Source organism: Talpa europaea (genome assembly GCF_964194135.1).
Source record: "Talpa europaea genome assembly, chromosome: 3".
NCBI lineage: Eukaryota > Metazoa > Chordata > Mammalia > Eulipotyphla > Talpidae > Talpa > Talpa europaea.
Genome location: NC_140069.1, coordinates 144,445,825 through 144,467,253, shown reverse-complemented (window position 1 = coordinate 144,467,253; position 21,429 = coordinate 144,445,825). Strand labels below are relative to the sequence as shown.

Here is a 21,429-nt window from a genome sequence, read left to right as displayed (position 1 = left end):
GATAATCCCTACCCCACTCAGGATTTCCTCATAGACACACTTTCACACGTGAATGAAGACCAAAAGATACAAATACTCACTTTGCATCAAATCTATTGTTTTTTTCTATAATTTCACTGTGTGGACCCAGAATTATTTCTGTTTCCCAGGTGAATAACACCAAGGATGAGGTAAGGACTACACCAAAAATTCCTGGGGGATGACTTTGCACATACAGTTGTTACAACTACTGAGCATTATATACATTCAACACCACAGCTCTAAGATACAATGTTGTTTCTGACATGACTATTACCCACAAGGCCAATACAAGATTTACAGAGCTATAAATTCCAAGATAATAGGAGGTCAGTCCCTTAAAGTGATGACAAATATAGATTAATTCATAGGTCTTGAGATTCTTTTCTGCTTATAAAAGTAATTTGAAAATAGGGCCTCCCCTGGTGGCGCAGGTGGTTGAGCGCAGCGCTGTGAAGCTGTCTACAGCCTCTGCAGCACCGGTTTGATCCCAGCCAGCTGGATAGCGAGGGTCCCACATGGCGAGCAGACCTCTCCTGTCTCACCTGCTGCTCCCCTCAGCAGTGTATTTCGTCAATCTGCCTGTTCTGTTCTCCACACTGTCTCTGGTGAATCCTCTCACCCTCCTGTGCATCTGGCCTGTACGCTGGTTCTTATATAAATAAATAAATAAATCTTTAAAAAAAAGGTAATTTGAAAATAAATATTCTGGAAATTATTGTATATCCCTGTGAAAGTATCAGGTTCAGTAAATGTAATTCCTCTGGCTTGAAAATGCATAAGGGTCCTTCAAAATACAAGTGTGGTCACACTGTGCAGAGTCACTGGTCTCACTGTGTGAGCCCAAAGGGGGTGCTCAGTGGGCAGGACACTGAAGGCTCCTCCCTGGGTTGTCCCTGTATGTCCACCGACACCACAGAAAAGAAGGTGACAGTCTGCTTCTTCCTTTCCAAATACCATTAAGACTTTACTATTTTTAATATTTTCCTTTAACATTTTAACTTTTAAAATGGTTAATATTTCTCTTTAATATTAGGAAAACTGACTTATAAAAACTTGTCACATATTAAATGATTATGACATGATGAGCCTGGGGGTAATACACACCAGGACATCCTCACATAATCACTCATAACCAGCTCCATGCTCTCCCAGCTTCCTGTCACCAAGAGGGTCTTTTTCTACTCTCCCTAGAATAGATAAGCATGAGGAGGCCGGCCAGGCAGGAATTAAATGAATAAGATGGACAACAAACAGAGTCAAAGAACTTACAAGCTCACTATAAAGATCCATGTAATCCCCAGGGTAAAATAAAACACAAAGATCCATTCTTTGAACTGAGATGACTCCTTTGAATGGTTATAGAGGTCTCTGATGGATGCTTTCTCTCTACGACAGTCACTGAGGTTCTAGGTGAAACCAGGCACTTGAGGCACATGTGCTAATGCATGATAATATATTCTAAATATAAATATATACACATATATACAGATAGATTATGGATAGATGTCACTTTGGCATTCACAGTGTCCACAAGATTGTCAAATATCTTCCATCATAACCCAGCAGAGATAGCAACACAGCACACCTGAACTTACACGCTCCTAAATCTATTTCACTTTTATGAACTGGAGTTTCTCTCCAGGCTCACGCCCCATAAATATATTCTATCATTAGTTTCTATGTTTTTCCAAGGTGTGAACTATAATTTATTAGGAAAATAGTTCACAATAGAATTTAATAATTAAATGCTGCTTTCTTTTAAAAAAAAAAGCTGAGTAATACAGTAATTTAAATATGGCATTTCTTTGGGATATTGCTAAAATGTGGTTGAGGATTTGGGCCATATTATATCTGAGGAGGAAACAGCAACAAAAAATGAACTAATGCCTTACGCTTGCTTTGAAGTGATGCTATGAGAGAGTTGCAGGGAAATTGCTTTGGTGATAAATTCCTTAGTTGAAAAGTAAAACAATAACCTATCAGCACCCTTGAAGGCACATGCCAATACACTTTTGAATGTTGTCAAAATATTAGCTTAAGGGAGGCATCAAGTGAGAGGACATAGGCGCCACAGAAAAATGTGAGAAAAAATGGGAGACAGTCCTAACTTAAACAAATATGATCACATTTTTACATAAATGTGTGTTAAATTTATAACATTAAGTTTTTCTACAACTACAGAAACTACATTATAAAGCAAAAGGGAATATTTACATTTTTAAGATTAGTTTAAAATGTCTGACAAACTGTCATCTTTTAATAATGCAGTTTAGAAATAGTGAAGACAATTCACTAAAAAAGACATCCCCTCCCAACAGAATCCCTACAATAATAGCCACTCAGAAAGGGAGATTTGCAGGTCACTGAGTGCCATTCTTCCCTGCGGGGAGGGAACTGGAGCAGGGAGTGTCCAGCTCTAAGCAGCAGTATCAGCACTCGCTCTATCCTGTATAGTTGCAAGACAATTTTATAAACATCAGTAATTTCTACATCTAATAATTAAGATCTGGTATAGACTAGGGAAGTGTCAATAAGAATAACTATGAGAGTGGGCCTCCCCTGGTGGCCCAGCGGTTGAGCGCTGGGCTGCGAAGCTGCCCGCAGCATCTGCAGCACTTGTTCAATCCCAGGCTGCCAGTGAGGGTCCCACCTGGCGCGCAGACCTCTCCTGCCACGCCCGCTGCTCCCCTCAACAGCATATTTGGTCAGTCTGCCTGTTCTGTTCCCTGCTCTGGCTCTGGTGAATTCTCTCACGCTCCCATGCTCCTGACTGTACCCAGTGCTTATATAAATAAATAAATCTTAAAAAAAAAAAAAAGAATAACTATGAGACAAACTTACCTCTACACTGCTTCCGCAAGGAGAAGACTTCCCTGTTAGTGACTAATTTTCCTAATAACTGAGGTTACTCTACCGGTATCTCATCTGGGTGAGGCACTATAAGGTTCTTTGATTCCTTTGGCCACTTCAGAGCCATATCCAGAGAAAATGTTTTCATATGAGGATTCTCATCCTTCTAGATTCTTTTGTAAACAGCACCTTGGGATAATATGAATGACCAATTGTCAACCACACTAGCAGGTGATGACAAGAAAACTGCCAAAATATCAGAAAATTGCCCGCCCCACCACCAATACAGAAACACGTCAGGGGACAGAAGTTTATAAAGATTGGGTAAGGGTGATCTCTAGGAATCTCTACATAGACTTGCACCTACTCTCTCAAAAGAGATCAGCGTGTGTCATCAGGAATGTGATTCCCTCGGCAAGGCATGTTGGTTTCTGCAAACAACCGGCTCCACTTCAGCTCCCTAGATTGAAAATCATCTCAGGAGCAAATAAATTTATTTTACATTAGGAGATGGCACTTCTGAATCACATACAGTGGAGTAACACAACATTACCTTAATTGAAAAATACAATAAAACAAGATGTGAGCGCTTGATACTCCTCAGGAATCTCCTTTCACCAAGAGAAGACTCTTCAGAGGCAAAGGATGTTTTCTAAGACCCAGTGGTAAGGATTTGAGGAGAAATATCAGTCGAGGAGCATTTGCTACAATTGATATTTTTTCTACATATCATGGAGTTCTAAATTATACCTCTAGGAGTAAAGATTTATTTAGAATCAACTGAAAACTACAATTCCCAGAAGGAAAATTTGACAGGGTATCTTTCTACCTTCTTCTTCCTGAAGTGGGAGAAAATATCCCCATCTCCTCTGAGTAAAGATTCTCTATGTGTTTCCCTTGAGGAATATTCTAGGCAAAAGTCAAATCACATATTGACATTGTACTGCGGCCACACAGACTTTCAAATATCTCAAGGGTTATGAACCCTAGAGGATTGTCACAAATTAGAGTGTACAAAACTTTAAAATTATTTCTGTTCTAAATTCACGCTGCTTCATGAATCCCATAGATATTATGAGGCTGTGATTTATAGAAGGTTAGAGAAGTTTTCCATGGAAGCTGCTATGGCAAACCTGATAAAGAGTCTCTCATCCAAGGTGATCCATCACCAAAGCAGGGCTGATAGACACAAATAGCAAGGACAGAAATATCCATAAACAGCTACTTATGGGCCTTAAATTGTTTTCTAAAATTCTTCATTGCTTGATATGAACTATATATTTTTAATTAATCATTATAATTTCAGTGATATTCAGAAAGGATTTTGAGTATATGGAGTTAATATTGCTTCATCTGTGATAACGGACCTCTTGAGAACTTTTGAAGGTGACTGGGAGGTCAAAAATTTTCTTTAAATCTAAAATACTAATTTTTAATCACATTTATCCTGCCATTAGATGAGTCTGGAATGACTAAGTCTACAGCTGTGGGATATATTAACAGATTGGATGCAAATGTGAAAGCAAAAACCTATTGTCCAAGATACAGTTTCCTGATTTTTTTTTTACAAAAATATAAAACAGGACTAGTTTTTCACTTTTTTGTCCTAGAGACTACAGCTATTTTAAACACCATAAAAATATATTATCCATATGAGATACTTCCTTCAAATGGATCAGTAAATGTTTTCAAGTGCCATTTTAATTTCCTCTCTTTCAGCTTTATTTAGGTATTATGGACACGTAACAATGTTTATATATTTGAGGTGCACAATGAAATGATTTGATACCTGTTTACACTGTGAAATGATGGCCAAAGAGTGACACATCCAACATTTCACATGGATTGTTTCCCTTTTTACTGCCAGCATGTTGACATTTTTAAAAATCCTATTACTTTTTACTGAAGCAACTTTGGTTGATAACACTGCCATGACTTGGAGGTTCAGGTTCATACCTCTTCATGTTACTGCACCATGTGCACCATCAAAGCACACACAAACCTCCATCATAATTTACTGCCTCCCAACCTTTTTGCATCCTCAACTATCTCCCTCTGATGGCCTCAATTCTATGCTCAGATTCCTAGCGTCTGTTTCGGCTTATTTTTGTTACTCCCTCTATTTTCCCTCCATATTCTACATCTGAGTGACATCATCTAGTATTTTCCTTTCCCTTCTGACTTATCTTACTCAGCATTACCCAATTTCATCCTCTTGTCACAAGTGGCAAGTGGTCATCTGCTTTGATAGCTGAGTGGTACCCAATGCACATCTATACACATTTTCTTTAAAACTGCTCAGTCAATGGGCATTTAAATTCTTTCCATAGCACGGCTTGAATAAGGAGGGCTCTAATGAGCAGGGGAGGGCATATATCCCTTTGAAACAATGATTTTGTGTCCACAAAGTACCTAGGCATGGGATGGGAAAAAAGATGCAAAGACAATTTTCCACAGAAGACACAAGTGACAAAAGCCACCTTAGAAAATGCTCAACATCACTCAGCGCAAGGGGAATACAATCAAAAGGACAATGATAAGCCAATTATACCTGTGTGAATGGCATATATTCAAAAACACAGAAACAACAAATGTTGGCAGGACTGTTGAGAAAATGGGATCTTTGTACACTGTTGGTGGGAATGTAGATCGGTCGAGCACCTATGGAAGAGAGTATGTAGGTTTCACAAGATACTAAAAATAGATCTACCACATGATCCAGAAATTTTGCTCCTAGTTAAAATTATTTTTATTTCTTTTGCCCTTGGTGTTGTGTCCCCAAAGACATCCTTGAAGTCAATGCCTATGCACGTTTGCCTATGTATGTTTTCTTTTATATATTTTATGGCTTCAGATCTTCCTTCAAAGTTTTTTTTTTTTCTTTCTTCCTTCAAAGTTTTTAACCCATTTGAGTTTCCTTATGGTATGAGATAGTGGTAAAGGTTCAATCTGCTGGGAATGAAACTGTCTATATTCCCCAACACCACTGAAGAGACTTTTCTTTCTCTTTCATCTTGAGTTGCATTATACCAGCAAGTCCATATGTGAGCACTACCAACTGCATACAATTCCACCTTCCTTCATGATGTCCTCTGCTTCTGCACGGCTCTGTTGAATGCAGCCTTCATTTGAGCATTCCTCAGACTGTAGATGAGGGGGTTCAACAATGGGTTGAAGAAGATATAAAACAGGGTGAGAACTTTTTTCTGCTCATCCCAGTGACCATCATCGGGGACCATGTAAATACATGGCAATGCCAAAGTAGAACCCAACCACACAGAGGTGGGAGGAGCAGGTGGAGAAGGCCTTTCTGCGGCCCTCCTTAGACTTGATCTTCAGGATGGTCAAGACGATGCGCATGTAGGAGACCAGCATCAAGGAAAGGGGCCCCACTAAGATAAAAGCACCACAAGAAAGGATAAAAAATTTGTTGATCCAGGTGTCCCCACAGGCCACTTTGAGGACAGCTATTATTTCACAGAAGATGTGGTTCACCTCTGGGAATCCACAGTAGGGCACTCTCAAAAAGAGAATCAGATCTCCTAAGGCAACAGAAAAACCACAAGCCCAGGAAGTGATGGCCAGCACCGTGCACAGTCTCCAGGTCATGATCACCGTATAGTGGAGAGGATGGCAGATGGCCACGTACCTGTCATAGGACATCACCACCAAAATCAGGCACTCTGTGCAGGCAAAACCCAAATAAAAAAACAATTGTGCAGCACAAGAAACATAGGAGATCATTTTTTTGTGTTTCACTAGGTTTTCCAGTAATTTGGGCAAATTGCTGGAGGCATAGGAGATGTCAATGATGGCCAGGTGAGAGAGGAAGAAGTACATGGGGGTGTGCAGCCTAACGTCCAGCCAGATGAGCCCCAAGATCATGCCATTTGCCAGCAGGTTGGAGACATACAACAGGGAGAAGACACAGCAGAGAAGCACTTCCATGTCTGCACTGAGTGGGAATCTCACCAGGATGAGTTCTGGGTCCCCTGACTGGTTGTCCCCCATCCTTAATGATAGTTCGTCCAAGACTGAAACTTGATAGAAAAGCCAGAGCTGGAGGTAAAGGTGGCATTATTTATCTTGAAATAAGCTCACAGAAAGCATACAGGATTATCTATATTTGACTAATTCCCCAGTTTTTCTTTGATTTTTGGTGTTTTTTTCCATTTTATTATGATGTGATTAGTTTTTCAGATAAAAATTAAGAACTACAAACATTGCATTAATGCATTTCACCGTATTATTTATTAACATTTCTTTTTTCATTTCTTTTCCCATAAGTGTATCTGTGTTTGTATACACATATATCTTATATTTATTGAACCACATAACTGCTGAAATAATGACAGTTTATCCCTCTTGGTTTTTGAAAAACAATTCTATTCACTATTTAATTCTCAGTATGATTACATAAATTGTAATATCAACACAATTCACTATGGTAAAAATATTAGTTTGTTACCCTTTGCCCATTTTATAATCTCACATCACATTAGCCCTGAACCATGATAATACTGAATGGTTCACAACCTTTTTTTATACAATAGCTCCCATTTATGTTTGCCATTGATTATCCATGTTGTACTCAATAAAATAAATGTGACTTTAGTTCCCTTCATGAACACTAAGATAATGTAACTTTGTCCAGCGGTTCTCAAGGATAATATGGATTAGTCAACTGATGTTTTTCTCCACAGATCTACATTACAAAATCATTTATCCACACTATTTAGTATCATTACTTTCCTGTATCTACCTTAAAAATTTGTTTCTTTCAACCTTGTCCTCACCCAAGTCACCATGGAATTAGTTACCCCATCAAATGGTCTAATTTTTTTTAATGGTGAATCATATTTTCAAAGCAATTATCACACATACCAAGAAGTTTAATTATGTATATTTTATCAAGATCATTATCATTGTTCAAATATCATCATTTAATAGAGAGAATATATAATTGGGTGTACAGATTTTTAAAGGGATAGTTGATTCTTAAGATTCTTTAATCCTACTGCATCTATACCCCATCTTTTGGAGAGACAAATCTAATTTACTGAATTAACATTAACCAAAATTAACACTTGGAAATTAATGTTACCAAATTAACATTAGTATCAGCCTATGTTTTAATATTATACATTAGTTTACCTTAAGGCACATGTTCATTTATATTCCAGCTTCTTATAAATTATCTTCTTTAAATGTGCTATTGTACTCCTTATATTTACATATAAGAGATTCTTTTACATTTTAAATTTATACATGATCATTTCACTGATCTTGTTCAGTGTGTGCATAAAGTGGCACATACCTCATATGAGATTTTAATGTTGGGTTTCAAAAATATCTTGGAAAACATAAAATTCAACAAAAACCGATACAGACATATCATACAATTTACTGTGTATAAATGATTTCCCTATGACTGATGGAGACAATTGTCAAGTGTTCAGTCTATGCTGTATACTGATATTTTCATAATATACATAAGTAAAATTTTATGATTATTTTATTTGTTTTAGTATCATTTTATTTGTTACCTTTAGAATCACATGTACATTTTTTATATTATTTTCCCTGACCTGTGTTTTAAGTGGTGCATACTGTTCATTTTCATACAAACTTTTTGCTGAGTTAGTATATTCCCTTCCACCTTGATAGTATGCCATATAAAGCAAGTGATTAAATGTAATGTATTTTTGTGTAACTTTTATTATTAAAGTAAATTCCCAGACAGTATATTTCAGTCAATTCTTTGTATTATTTTCTTTCTATATTCCTTCTTGCTCCATCACCACCTCCATCACCTCATCATTCTCAATCACATCATGGTTTCTCACTTGATAAAAGCAAACTAGCAAAATCCCAGACACGATGTAACTATAATGTATCACCTCGTAAGAAAGAGTCTCCAATTTACCAATCAATTTACCAATCTGGCTGTATAACCTGAAGCTCATCTTCCTATGGAGCTTCCCACTTCAGCCTCTCTGTTCTATTATTCTGACTGCCATGTTTTTTTTGTTGTTGTTGTTGTTTGTTTGTTTGTTTGTTTTTGTGGGACCCTCGCCTGTGGCCTGGGAATGAACCCGCATTGCACAGGCTGCGGGCAGCCTCAAAGCCCAGCGCTCAACTGCTGCGCCACCAGGGAAGGCCCCTGACTGCCATGTTTTAACATTATTTAGTCAAAGTTGGTTTAAAATGTACCACTTTCAGTTCATTGTTACCACTGCTTCCTGTCAAATACAAAGAAAGAACAATACTTAATGGAAAGTGACTTCACAAAGGTTAGGTATACACTGATTATAATGTAAGTAGTTCCTCTTTACACATCAAATCTCTGTGTGCTAACAAGCTTGAGTTAGTTACCCTCTAGATAAAAGGAGCTGAGTACAACTTTATGGAGTGATTCCTGTACTTTTTACTGCCTATTTCCACATGATTCTTGTAGAAGTGGCGGTTCCTACCCCACTATTCAGGATTTCCTCATAGACACACTTTCACACATAAATGAAGACCAAAAGACATCAATTTTCACTTTGCATAAAATCTATTATTTTTTCCTCAATTCCAGTTTGTGGCCCCAGAGTTATTTCTGTTCATCCCAGGTGAATAACACCTAGGATGATGTAAGGGTGACAGCAAACATTCCAGGGAGACCTCATTGCACATACAGTTGTTACACGCTAAAGAATAGTCTATACTTTCAACACCACAGCTCTAAAATACAAAATGTTGCATATCAGATATAACTTTTACCCAAAGGACCAATACGAGTTCTACAGAGCTACAAATTCCCAAATAATAAGAAGTCAATCCCTTGAAGAGATGACAGGTATAGATTCATTCATAGGTTTTCAGGTACATTCTTTGAACTAAGATGACTCCTCTGAGTGGCTATAGAGGTCCTGTGATGGATGTTATGTCTCTATGACAGCCACTGAGGTTCTAGATTAAACAAGGCACTTAAGGAGCATGTGCTACTGGGTGAATAATAAATTCTAAATATAAATACAGATATGCACATACAAATACAGACACCTATGGATAGAGTCACGTTGGTATTTCAGTGTCCACAAGATTTTAAATATCTCCCATCATAACATGGCAGAGATAGCAACACAGCACACCTGACCTTACAAGCTCCTAAAATTATTCCACTTTAATGAATTTAAGATTCTCTACAGGCACATGCTCCATAAATATCTTCTATCACCAGTTTCTATCCATTGTTTATGGGTGTGAATTATAGTTTACTAGCAAAATAGTTTACAATTAGAATTTAATCATTGAATAACTCTTTCTTTCAGAAAATGATGACTAATACAGTAATTCAAATATGACATTTCTTTAGGATATAACTAAATATGTTTGAGGATTTTGACTATATTATATCTGAGGAGAAAATGGCAACAAAAAATGAACTAATGTCTTACACCTGCTTTGAAGAGATGCTATGAAGAAGTTTCTGGGAAATTGCTTTGGATAAATTCCTTAGTTGGAAAGTAAAACAATAACCTATCAGCACTCTTGAAGGCAAATGCAAAGCCACTTTTCAATATTTTCAAAATATCAGCTGAAGGGAGGCATCAACTAAGGGTATAGTTTCAAAAGAAATAACTATGTGACAATCTTACCTCTTACACTGTTTCTATAAGGAGATTTCCCTGTTACGGTTAACAGAATTTTCCTTTCTAGTATAAGGTTTCTCTAGTAACATATGATCTGGGGTAGGCACTACAAGGTTCTTGGATTCCTTTGGCCATTTCAGAGCCTTCTCCAGAGGAAATGCTTGCACATGAGGCTTCTCATCCTTCTCGGTTCCTTCACCAACAATACACTGCAATTATTTGAATGACCAACCCTCAACCACACTGGAAGATGATGAGAAAACTGCAAAAATATTGGAAACACTCCCCCACCATGACACAAATATTTCAGGGGACAGAAGTGTACAGAGCTGGGTTAGGGGTGAAATCTGGGCATTTATTCCATTTATCTGTACACAGTCTAGTCAGGGGAGATCTGTATGTGTCTCCCTCTACAAAGGCATGTTGGTTTCTGCAGCCACCTGGCTCTACTTCATCTCACTAGATTGAAAATCATCTCATATGCAAATATATCTATTTTACATTAGGAGATGGCACCTCTAAATCACAAACAGTGGAGTAAAACAGTATTACCTCAATAAAAAATACAATAAAACAAGATGTCAGCACTGGATACTCCTCAGGAATCTCCTTTCACCAAGAGAAGAAACTTCGGAGGCAAAGAAAGGACGTGTTCTATGTCCTTGCGGCAGGGATCTGAGGAGAAATCTCAGTTGAGGAGCATTTGCTACAATTGATGATGGTTTTTCTACATATCATAGAGTTCTAAATTATACCTCAAGGAGTAAAGTTTATTTAGAATCAACTAAAAATTACAATTCCCAGAAGGAAAATTTGACATGACATGATTCTTTCTACCTTCTTCTTCATAAAGTAAGAGAAAAACATCCCTGTCTCCTCTCCCTGGAGGTGAGCAAAGAGTCTCTATGCTTTTCCCTTGAGGAACATTCTAGGCAAAAGTCAAATCACATATTAACATCACACATGGTCCACAGAGACTTTCAAAAATCTCAAGGGTTATAAACCCTAGAGAGACGTCACAAATTAGAGTATACAAATCTTTAAAATTATTGCTGTTCTAAATACATGCCTCTTTATGAACCTCATGGATATTATGAGGCTGTGACTTGTAGAAGGTTAGAGAAGGTTCCCATGGAAGCTGCTAAGGCAAACCTGATAAAGAGTCTCTCTCTCCAAGGTGATCCATGATGGAAGAAGAAGCAGGGCTAATAGATGGAAATAGCAAGGATTGCAATATACAAACAGCTACTCATGAGCCCTTAAAATGTTTAGGAAATACTTCAATGGCTTGATTAGGACTATATATTTTAAATAATAATTATAATTTCAGTGATATGCAGAATGGATTTTGAGTATATGAAGTTAATATTGCTTCATCTGTGATAATGGACCTCTTGAGAACTTTTGAAAGTAACTGACAGGTCCATAATTTTCTTTAAATCTAAAATACTAATTTTTAATCACATTTATCCTGCCATTACATGAGTGGGGAATACCCTAAGTCTACAGCTATGGGATATTTTAACAGATCGGATGCAGATGTAAAAGCAAAACCCTATTGATCAAGAAACAGATTTATGATTTTTTTTACAAAAAATATAAAACAGGACTAGTTTTTCGTTTTTTAGTTCTAGAGACTACAGCTACTTTAAATACCATAAAACATATATTTTCCACATGAGATACTTCTTTCAAATTGATCAGTAAATGTTTTCAAGTGCCATATTAATTTCCTCTCAGCTTTATTTAGGTATTACTGACACATAATAATACTTATATATTTGAGGTGCACAATGTAATGATTTGATACCTGTTTACACTGTGAACGGAAGGCTACAGAGCGATACATGCAGCATTTCACACAGTTTCTTTCCCTCTTTACTGTCAGTGTGTTAACATTTTAAAAAATCCTGTTACTGGGCCTCCCCGGTGGCTCAGCTGTTGAGCGCTGGGTTGCAAAGCTGCCCGCAGCCTCTGCAGCACCGGTTCAATCCCCGGCTGCTGGGCGAGGGTCCCACATGGCGCGCAGACCTCTCCTGCTGCCCGCTGCTCCCCTCAGCAGTGTACTTCAGTCCTTCTGCCTGTTCTGCTCCCCGATCTGGCTCTGCTGAGTTCTCTCACCCTCCTGCGCTTCTGACTGTACCCAGTGCTTGTATAAATAAATAAATAAATCTTTAAAAAAAATCCTGTTACTTTTTATTGAGGCAACTTTAGATGATAACACTGCCATGACTTGGAGGGTCAGCTTCACAACTCTTCTTATAACTGCACCATGTCCACCATCAAAGCACCCAGAGTTCCCCATCATAATCCACTGCCTCCACCCTTTTTGGATCCTGCAGTATCTCCCATGGATGGCTACGCTCATATTCCTAGGGTCTGTGTTGGCTTATTTTTGTTACTCCCTCTGATTTTTCCTCCATATTCTATATACGAATGAAATAATCTAATATTTACTTTTCTCTTCTGACTTATCTTACTCAGCATTGCCCTCCTCAAATTCCAGCTTCTTGTCACAAGTGGCAAGTGGTCATCTCTTTGATGGTTGAGAGGTACCCACTGCACATCCATACACACCTTCTTGAAAACTGCTAGTCAATGGCATTTAGGTTGTTTCCCTAGCACGGCTATAATAAAGAGTGCCAGAATGAGCAGGGGAGGGCATATATCCCTTTGAACCACTGACTTTGTGTTCTTCCATGAAGTACCTAGGCATGGGATGGGCAAAAAGTTGAAAAGACAATTTTCCACAGAAGACACAGCCCCCTTAAAAAATGCTCAACATCACTCAGCACAAGGGGAATATAATCAAAAGGAAATTGATAAGCCACCATATACCTGGGAGAATGGGCTATATTAAAAAAAAAAAACACAGAAACAACAAATGATGGCAGGACTATTGAGAAAATGGAATCTTTGCATGCTATTGATGGGAATGTAGATTTGCCCAGCACCTATGTAGGTTTCACAAGATATTAAAAAAAAGATCTACCACATGATCCAGAAATTCCATTCCTAGTTAAAATTATTTTTATTTCTTTTGCCCTTGGTGTTGTGTCCCCAAAGACATCCTTGAAGTCAATGCCTATGTATGTTTGCCTATGAATATTTTCTTTTATATATTTTATGGCTTCAGATCTTCCTTCAAAGTCTTTAACCCATTTGAGTTTCCTGTATGGTATGAGATAGTGGTCTAGGTTCATTCTGTTGGGAATGAAACTGTCCAGTTTCCCCAAATCCATTTGAAGAGACTTTTCTTTCTCCAATGTATGCTCTTTCACCTTGAGTTGAATTACACCAGCAAGTCCATATGTGAGCACTACGAACTGCATACAATTCCACCTTCCTTCATGATGTCCTCTGCTTCTGCACTGCTCTGTTGAAGGCAGCCTTCATTTGAGCATTCCTCAGACTGTAGATTAGGGGGTTCAACAGTGGGTTAAAGACGGCATAAAACAGTGTAAGTACTTTCTTCTGCTCATCCCGGTGACCATCATCTGGGACCAAGTAAATCATCATGGCAATGCCAAAGTAGAACCCAACCACACAGAGGTGGGAGGAGCAGGTGGAGAAGGCCTTTCTGCGGCCCTCCTTTGACTTGATCTTCATGATGGCCAAGACGATGCGCATGTAGGAGAACAGCATCAAGGACAGGGGTCCCACTAGGATAAATGCTCCACAAGAAAGGATGAAAAGTTTGTTAATCCAAGTGTCCCCACAGGCCACTTTGAGGAGAGCTAGGATTTCACAGAAAATGTGGTTCACCTCCTGCAACCCACAGAAGGGCACTCTCAGAAACAGAAGTAGATTTCCTAAGGCCAGTAAAAAGCCACATATCCAGGAGGTGATGGCCAGGACTGAGCACAGTCTCCAGGTCATGATGACCGTGTAGTGGAGAGGATGGCAAATGGCCACGTACCTGTCATAGGACATCACCACCAAAATCATGTCCTCTGTACATGCAAAAGCCAAATACAGAAACAACTGTGCAGCACATGAAGCATAGGAGATTGTTTTCGTGTGTTTCACTAGGTTTTTAAATATATTGGGCAAATTGCCAGTGGCATAAGACATGTCAAGGACGGCCAGATGAGAGAGGAAGAAGTACATGGGGGTGTGCAGTCTGACATCCAGCCAGATGAGCCCCAAGATCATGCTATTTGCCAGCAGGTTGGAGACATACAGCACGGAGAAGACACAGAAGAGGAGAATTTCCTTCTCCACATTGAGGTGGAATCCCACCAGGATGAATTCCGGGAACCAAGACTGATTCACCCCCATCCTTGTGGACAGTTTGTCTGAGATTGAAATGCAGTACAATCACCAGAGCTGGAAGGCAATAAAAACTAGAGTTATTTGTCTTAAAATGTGCTCACAGTAAACATACATGCTTATCTGCACTTTACTATTTTCCCAGCATTTCTTTGCCTTTTTTTTTTAAGATTTATTTATTTATTATTTATACAAGCACTGGGTACAGTCAGAGGCGCGGGAGGGTGAGAGAATCCACCAGAGCCAGAGCGGGGAGCAGAGCAGGCAGAAGGACCGAAGTACACTGCTGAGGGGAGCAGCGGGCGGCAGGAGAGGTCTGCGCGCCATGTGGGACCCTCCTCCGGTGGCCGGGGAGCAGCCGGAGATCGAACCGGTGCCACAGAGGCCGTGGGCAGCCTCGCAACCCAGCACTCAACCGTTGTGCCACCAGGGAGGCCCCATTTCTTTGCTTTTTGTTGTTTTTTCCCATTTTATTATGAAGAAATTAGATTTTCAAAAGAAAATGTAAACTATGAACTATTCTACTCTATGCATGTCACCAAACTATTCATTTATGTTTGCTTTGTAATATCATTTCCCATGAGTGATGTTTGTATATATGTATTTTAAATGTGATATCTATATCTTGTGTTTCCTAAAACCACATAAGTGCCGAAATAGTGCCAATTTATCCCTCTCTTATTTTTAAAGAACAATTATTTACTCTAGTTTCAGTATCATTAGCACAACTCAGGAAATTTAACATAAACATGATTCACTACTAAATACCTTAAGTTGATCCAAGTTATAACCTAATATCAAATTTTCTTTTCTAATCTGAGAAAATTACCCAGGAGTTCACTGCATGAACCATGATATTTTTGAATGGACACAGTATTTGTTTATGAAATAGCTCCCATTTTAAATCTTTCATTGATTATCCATGTGGTAGTTCATGGTAGAAATTTTTGACCCAATAAAGTAAATGTAAATGAAATTCCCATCGTTAATACCAAGATAATATTAATTTGTCCCACTATTGGCAAGATTAATATAAATTAGTTGGCCCATGTGTTTTCTCTGCAGGTCTACATTATAAAATCATTAATCCACACTATTTAGCACTTCCCTACCGCTACTTAAAAGACTTATTCTGTGCCAACCTTGTGCTTACCCAGGTCATGGAAACAATTACTGCACTAAAAGGTCTAATTCTTTTTAATGGTGAATCATATTTTCAAAGCAATCATATTTAACAAGATGTTTAATAATTTATTTTCAATCATTATTGTTTTAATGTTTCAAATATAATCTAGGGGCCCCCCTGGTGGCACAAGGGGTTAAGATAGCACAGTGAAGCTCTCCGCAGGCCTCTGCAGCATGAGTTAGATCCCTGGCGGTCAGGGAGCTGACCACATGGCGCAGCAGACCTCTCCTGTCTTGCCACTGCTCCCCTCAGTAGTATATTTCAGTCAGTCCGCCTGTTCTGCTCCCCACTCTATCTCTGAATCCTCTCATACTTCCTCTGCACCTCTGGCCTGTACCCCTGTTCTTGTATGCATAAATAAATCTTTTAAAAATATAATTTAGCAGGGAGAATATATAATTTGGTGTAGAAATTGTTGAAGGGATAGTGGATTCTTAAGATTTTTTTAATCCTAATGTATCATTACTGACATCTTTTGGAGAGACAAATCTATTTTACAAAATTAACATTTGTATCAGCATATGTCTTTGATATTATACAGTAGTTTATTTTAAGGAAAATATATATTTATAACTCCAGATTCTTATGATTACCCTATTCAAATATGTTATTGTTCTCTTTATATTTATCTATAAGAGATTATTTTACATTTTAAATTTACAAATTATAATTTCACTAATCTTGTTGAATGTCTGGATAACGTGGCATAGACCTCATATGAGATATTTCCATTAAGTTTTCAAAACTATCTTGGAAGACATGAAATTCTATATCCCCTCTTTCTGCATCATCACCTGTATCACCATCATCATTCTCAACCACATCATCTTTTCTCACTGATAAAAGCAAACAATCAAAATCCCAGACACGATGTAACTATAATGAATCACCTAGTGGGGAAGAGTCCCCAATTTACCAATCAAGGCCGTATAACCTCAAGCTCATCTTCCTATGGAGATTCCCACTTTAGCTCTCAGTTCTATTATTCTGACTGTCATGTTTTTACACTATATAGTCAAAATTGGTATAAAATGTACCATTTTCAGTTCATTGTTGCCACTGCTTCATATTAAATATCAGGAAAGAACAGAATACTTAATGGAAAGTGACTTCACAGAGCTTAAGCACAAACTGATTATAATGTATTTGTCATTTACACATTAAATTCCAGTGTGCTTACAAGCTTGAGTTAGCTACCCTCTAGATTAAAGGAGCTGAGTACAACTTTACAGAGTGATAACCTTTATTTCTTACTGTTCATTTCACAAGATTCCTGTACAAATGATAATCCCTACCCCACTCAGGATTTCCTCATAGACACACTTTCACACGTGAATGAAGACCAAAAGATACAAATACTCACTTTGCATCAAATCTATTGTTTTTTCTACAATTTCAGTTTGTGGACCCAGAATTATTTCTGTTTCCCAGGTGAATAACACCAAGGATGAGGTAAGGACTACACCAAAAATTCCTGGGGGATGACTTTGCACATACAGTTGTTACTACTACTGAGCATTATATACATTCAACACCACAGCTCTAAGATACAATGTTGTATCTGACATGACTTTTACCCACAAGGCCAATACAAGATTTACAGAGCTATAAATTCCAAGATAATAGGAGGTCAGTCCCTTAAAGTGATGACAAATATAGATTAATTCATAGGTCTTGAGATTCTTTTCTGCTTATAAAAGTAATTTGAAAATAGGGCCTCCCCTGGTGGCACAGGTGGCTGAGCGCAGCGCTGTGAAGCTGTCTACAGCCTCTGCAGCACAGGTTAGATCCCGGCCAGCCAGCCAGCAAGGGTCCCACATGGCACAGCAGACCTCTCCTGTCTCCCCGCTGCTCCCCTCAGCAGTGTATTTCGTCAGTCTGCCTGTTCTGCTCCCCACACTGTTTCTGGTGAATCCTCTCACCCTCCCGTGCATCTGGCCTGTACGCTGGTTCTTATATAAAAAATAAATAAATCTTTAAAAAAAAAGTAATTTGAAAATAAATATTCTGGAAATTATTGTATATCCCTGTGAAAGTATCAGATTCAGTAAATGTAATTCCTCTGGCTTGAAAATGCATGAGAGTCCTTCAAAATACGAGTGTGGTCACACTGTGCAGAGTCACTGGTCTCACTGTGTGAGCCCGAAGGGGGTGCTCAGTGGGCAGGACACTGAAGGCTCCTCACTGGGTTGTCCCTGTATGTCCATAGGCACCACAGAAAAGAAGATGACAGCCTGCTTCTTCCTTTCTAAATACCATTAAGACTTTACTATTTTTAATATTTTCCTTTAACATTTTAACTTTTAAAATGGTTAATATTTCTCTTTAATATTAGGAAAACTGACATATAAAAACTTGTCATATATTAAATGATTATGACATGATGAGCCTGGGGGTAATACACACCAGGACATCCTCACATAATCACTCATAACCAGCTCCATGCTCTCCCAGCTTCCTGTCACCAAGAGGGTCATTTTCGACTCTCCCTAGAATAGATAAACATGAGGAGGCCTGTCAGGCAGGAATTAAATGAATAGATGGACAACAAATAGAGTCAAAGGACTTACAAGCTCACTATAAAGATCCATGTAATCCCCAGGGTAAAATAAAACACAAAGATCCATTCTTTGAACTGAGATGACTCCTTTGAATGGTTATAGAGGTCTCTGATGGATGCTTTGTCTCTACGACAGTCACTGAGGTTCTAGGTGAAACCAGGCACTCAAGGCACATGTGTTAATGCATGATAATATATTCTAAATATAAATAGAGATATACACATATATACAGTGTCCACAAGATTGTCAAATATCTCCCATCATAACCCAGCAGAGATAGCAACACAGCACACCTGAACTCACACGCTCCTAAACCTATTTCACTTTTATGAACTGGAGTTTCTCTCCAGGCTCACGCCCCATAAGTATATTCTATCATTAGTTTCTATGTTTTTCCAAGGTGTGAATTATAATTTATTAGGAAAATAGTTCACAATAGAATGTAATAATTAAATGCTGCTTTAAAAAAAAAAGCCGAGTAATACAGTAATTTAAATATGGCATTTCTTTGGGATATTGCTAAAATATGGTTGAGGATTTGGGCCATATTATATCTGAGGAGAAAATGGCAACAAAAAATGAACTAATGCCTTACGCTGGCTTTGAAGTGATGTTATGAGAGAGTTGCAGGGAAATTGCTTTGGTGATAAATTCCTTAGTTGAAAAGTAAAACAATAACCTATCAGCACCCTTGAGGGCACATGCCAAGACACTTTTGAATGTTTTCAAAATATTAGCTTAAGGGAGGCATTAAGTGAGAGGACAGCAGCACCATAGAAAAATGTGAGAAAAAATGGGAGACAGTCCTAGCTTAAATAAATATGATCACATTTTTATATAAACATGCGTTAAATTTGTAACATTAAGTTTTTCTACAACTACAGAAACTACATTATAAAGCAAAAGGGAATATTTACGTTTTTTAAGATTAGTTTAAAATGTCTGAACAAACTGTCATCTTTTAATAATGCAGTTTAGAAATAGTGAAGACAATTCACTAAAAAAGACATCTCCTCCCAACAGAATCCCTACAATAATAGCCACTCAGAAAGGGAGATTTGCAGGTCACTGAGTGCCATTCTTCCCTGTGGGGAGGGAACTGGAGCAGGGAGTGTCCAGCTCTAAGCAGCAGTATCAGCACTCGCTCTATCCTGTATAGTTGCAAGACAATTTTATAAACATCAGTAATTTCTACATCTAATAATTAAGATCTGGTATAGACTAGGGAAGTGTCAATAAGAATAACTATGAGAGTGGGCCTCCCCTGGTGGCCCAGCGGTTGAGCGCTGGGCTGCGAAGCTGCCCGCAGCATCTGCAGCACTTGTTCAATCCCTGGCTGCCAGCGAGGGTCCCACCTGGTGCACAGACCTCTCCTGCCATGCCCGCTGCTCCCCTCAGCAGCGTATTTGGTCAGTCTGCCTGTTCTGTTCCCCGCTCTGGCTCTGGTGAATTCTCACACCCTCCCGCACTTCTGACTGTACCCAGTGCTTATATAAATAAATAAATAAATCTTAAAAAAAAAAAAGAATAACTATGAGACAAACTTACCTCTACACTGCTTCCGCAAGGAGAAGACTTCCCTGTTAGTGACTAATTTTCCTAATAACTGAGGTTACTCTACCGGTATCTCATCTGGGTGAGGCACTATAAGGTTCTTTGATTCCTTTGGCCACTTCAGAGCCATATCCAGAGAAAATGTTTTCATGTGAGGATTCTCATCCTTCTAGATTCTTTTGTAAACAGCACCTTGGGATAATATGAATGACCAATTGTCAACCACACTAGCAGGTGATGACAAGAAAACTGCCAAAATATCAGAAAAGTGCCCCCCCCCCACCAATACAGACACACATCAAGGGACAGAAGTTTATAGAGACTGGGTAAGGGTGATCTCTAGGAATCTCTACATAGACTTGCACCTACTCTCTCAAAAGAGATCAGCGTGTGTCATCAGGAATGTGATTCCCTCGGCAAGGCATGTTGGTTTCTGCAAACAACCGGCTCCACTTTAACTCCCTGGATTGAAAATCATCTCAGGAGCAAATAAATTTATTTTATATTAGGAGATGGCACTTCTGAATCACATACAGTGGAGTAACACAACATTACCTTAATTGAAAAATACAATAAAACAAGATGTGAGCGCTTGATACTCCTCAGGAATCTCCTTTCACCAACAGAAAACCCTTCAGAGGCAAAGGATGTTTTCTAAGACCCAGTGGTAGGGATCTGAGGAGAAATATCAGTCGAGGAGCATTTGCTACAATTGATGATATTTTTTTCTACATATCATGGAGTTCTAAATTATACCTCTAGGAGTAAAGATTTATTTAGAATCAACTGAAAACTACAATTCCCAGAAGGAAAATTTGACAGGGTATCTTTCTACCTTCTTCTTCCTGAAGTGGGAGAAAATATCCCCATCTCCTCTGAGTAAAGATTCTCTATGTGTTTCCCTTGAGGAATATTCTAGGCAAAAGTCAAATCACATATTGACATTGTACTGCGGCCACACAGACTTTCAAATATCTCAAGGGTTATGAACCCTAGAGAATTGTCACAAATTAGAGTGTACAAAACTTTAAAATTATTTCTGTTCTAAATTCACGCTGCTTCATGAATCCCATAGATATTATGAGGCTGTGATTTATAGAAGGTTAGAGAAGTTTTCCATGGAAGCTGCTATGGCAAACCTGATAAAGAGTCTCTCATCCAAGGTGATCCATCACCGAAGCAGGGCTGATAGACACAAATAGCAAGGACAGAAATATCCATAAACAGCTACTTAAGGGCCTTAAATTGTTTTATAAAATTCTTCATTGCTTGATATGAACTATATATTTTTAAATAATCATTATAATTTCAGTGATATTCAGAAAGGATTTTGAGTATATGGAGTTAA

The 21,429-nt window shown here is 38.4% G+C and overlaps 2 protein-coding genes across 2 annotated transcripts; both read right to left on the bottom strand.

The window, feature by feature from the left end:
* Positions 1 to 5,951: 5,951 nt before the first annotated feature.
* On the bottom strand, positions 5,952 to 6,882 carry LOC311168985 (olfactory receptor 2A5-like; the record flags this gene model as incomplete). Its single annotated transcript, XM_084230688.1, is given in 2 exon segments — positions 5,952 to 6,117; positions 6,119 to 6,882. Coding segments are annotated over 2 exon segments (930 nt in total).
* Positions 6,883 to 13,856: 6,974 nt separating this feature from the next.
* LOC311168984 (olfactory receptor 2A2-like) lies at positions 13,857 to 14,789 on the bottom strand (the record flags this gene model as incomplete). The annotated part of the gene is made up of 1 exon (XM_084230687.1): positions 13,857 to 14,789. One exon carries the CDS (start codon positions 14,787 to 14,789, stop codon positions 13,857 to 13,859), a length of 933 nt encoding a protein of 310 aa, XP_084086813.1.
* Positions 14,790 to 21,429: the final 6,640 nt, after the last annotated feature.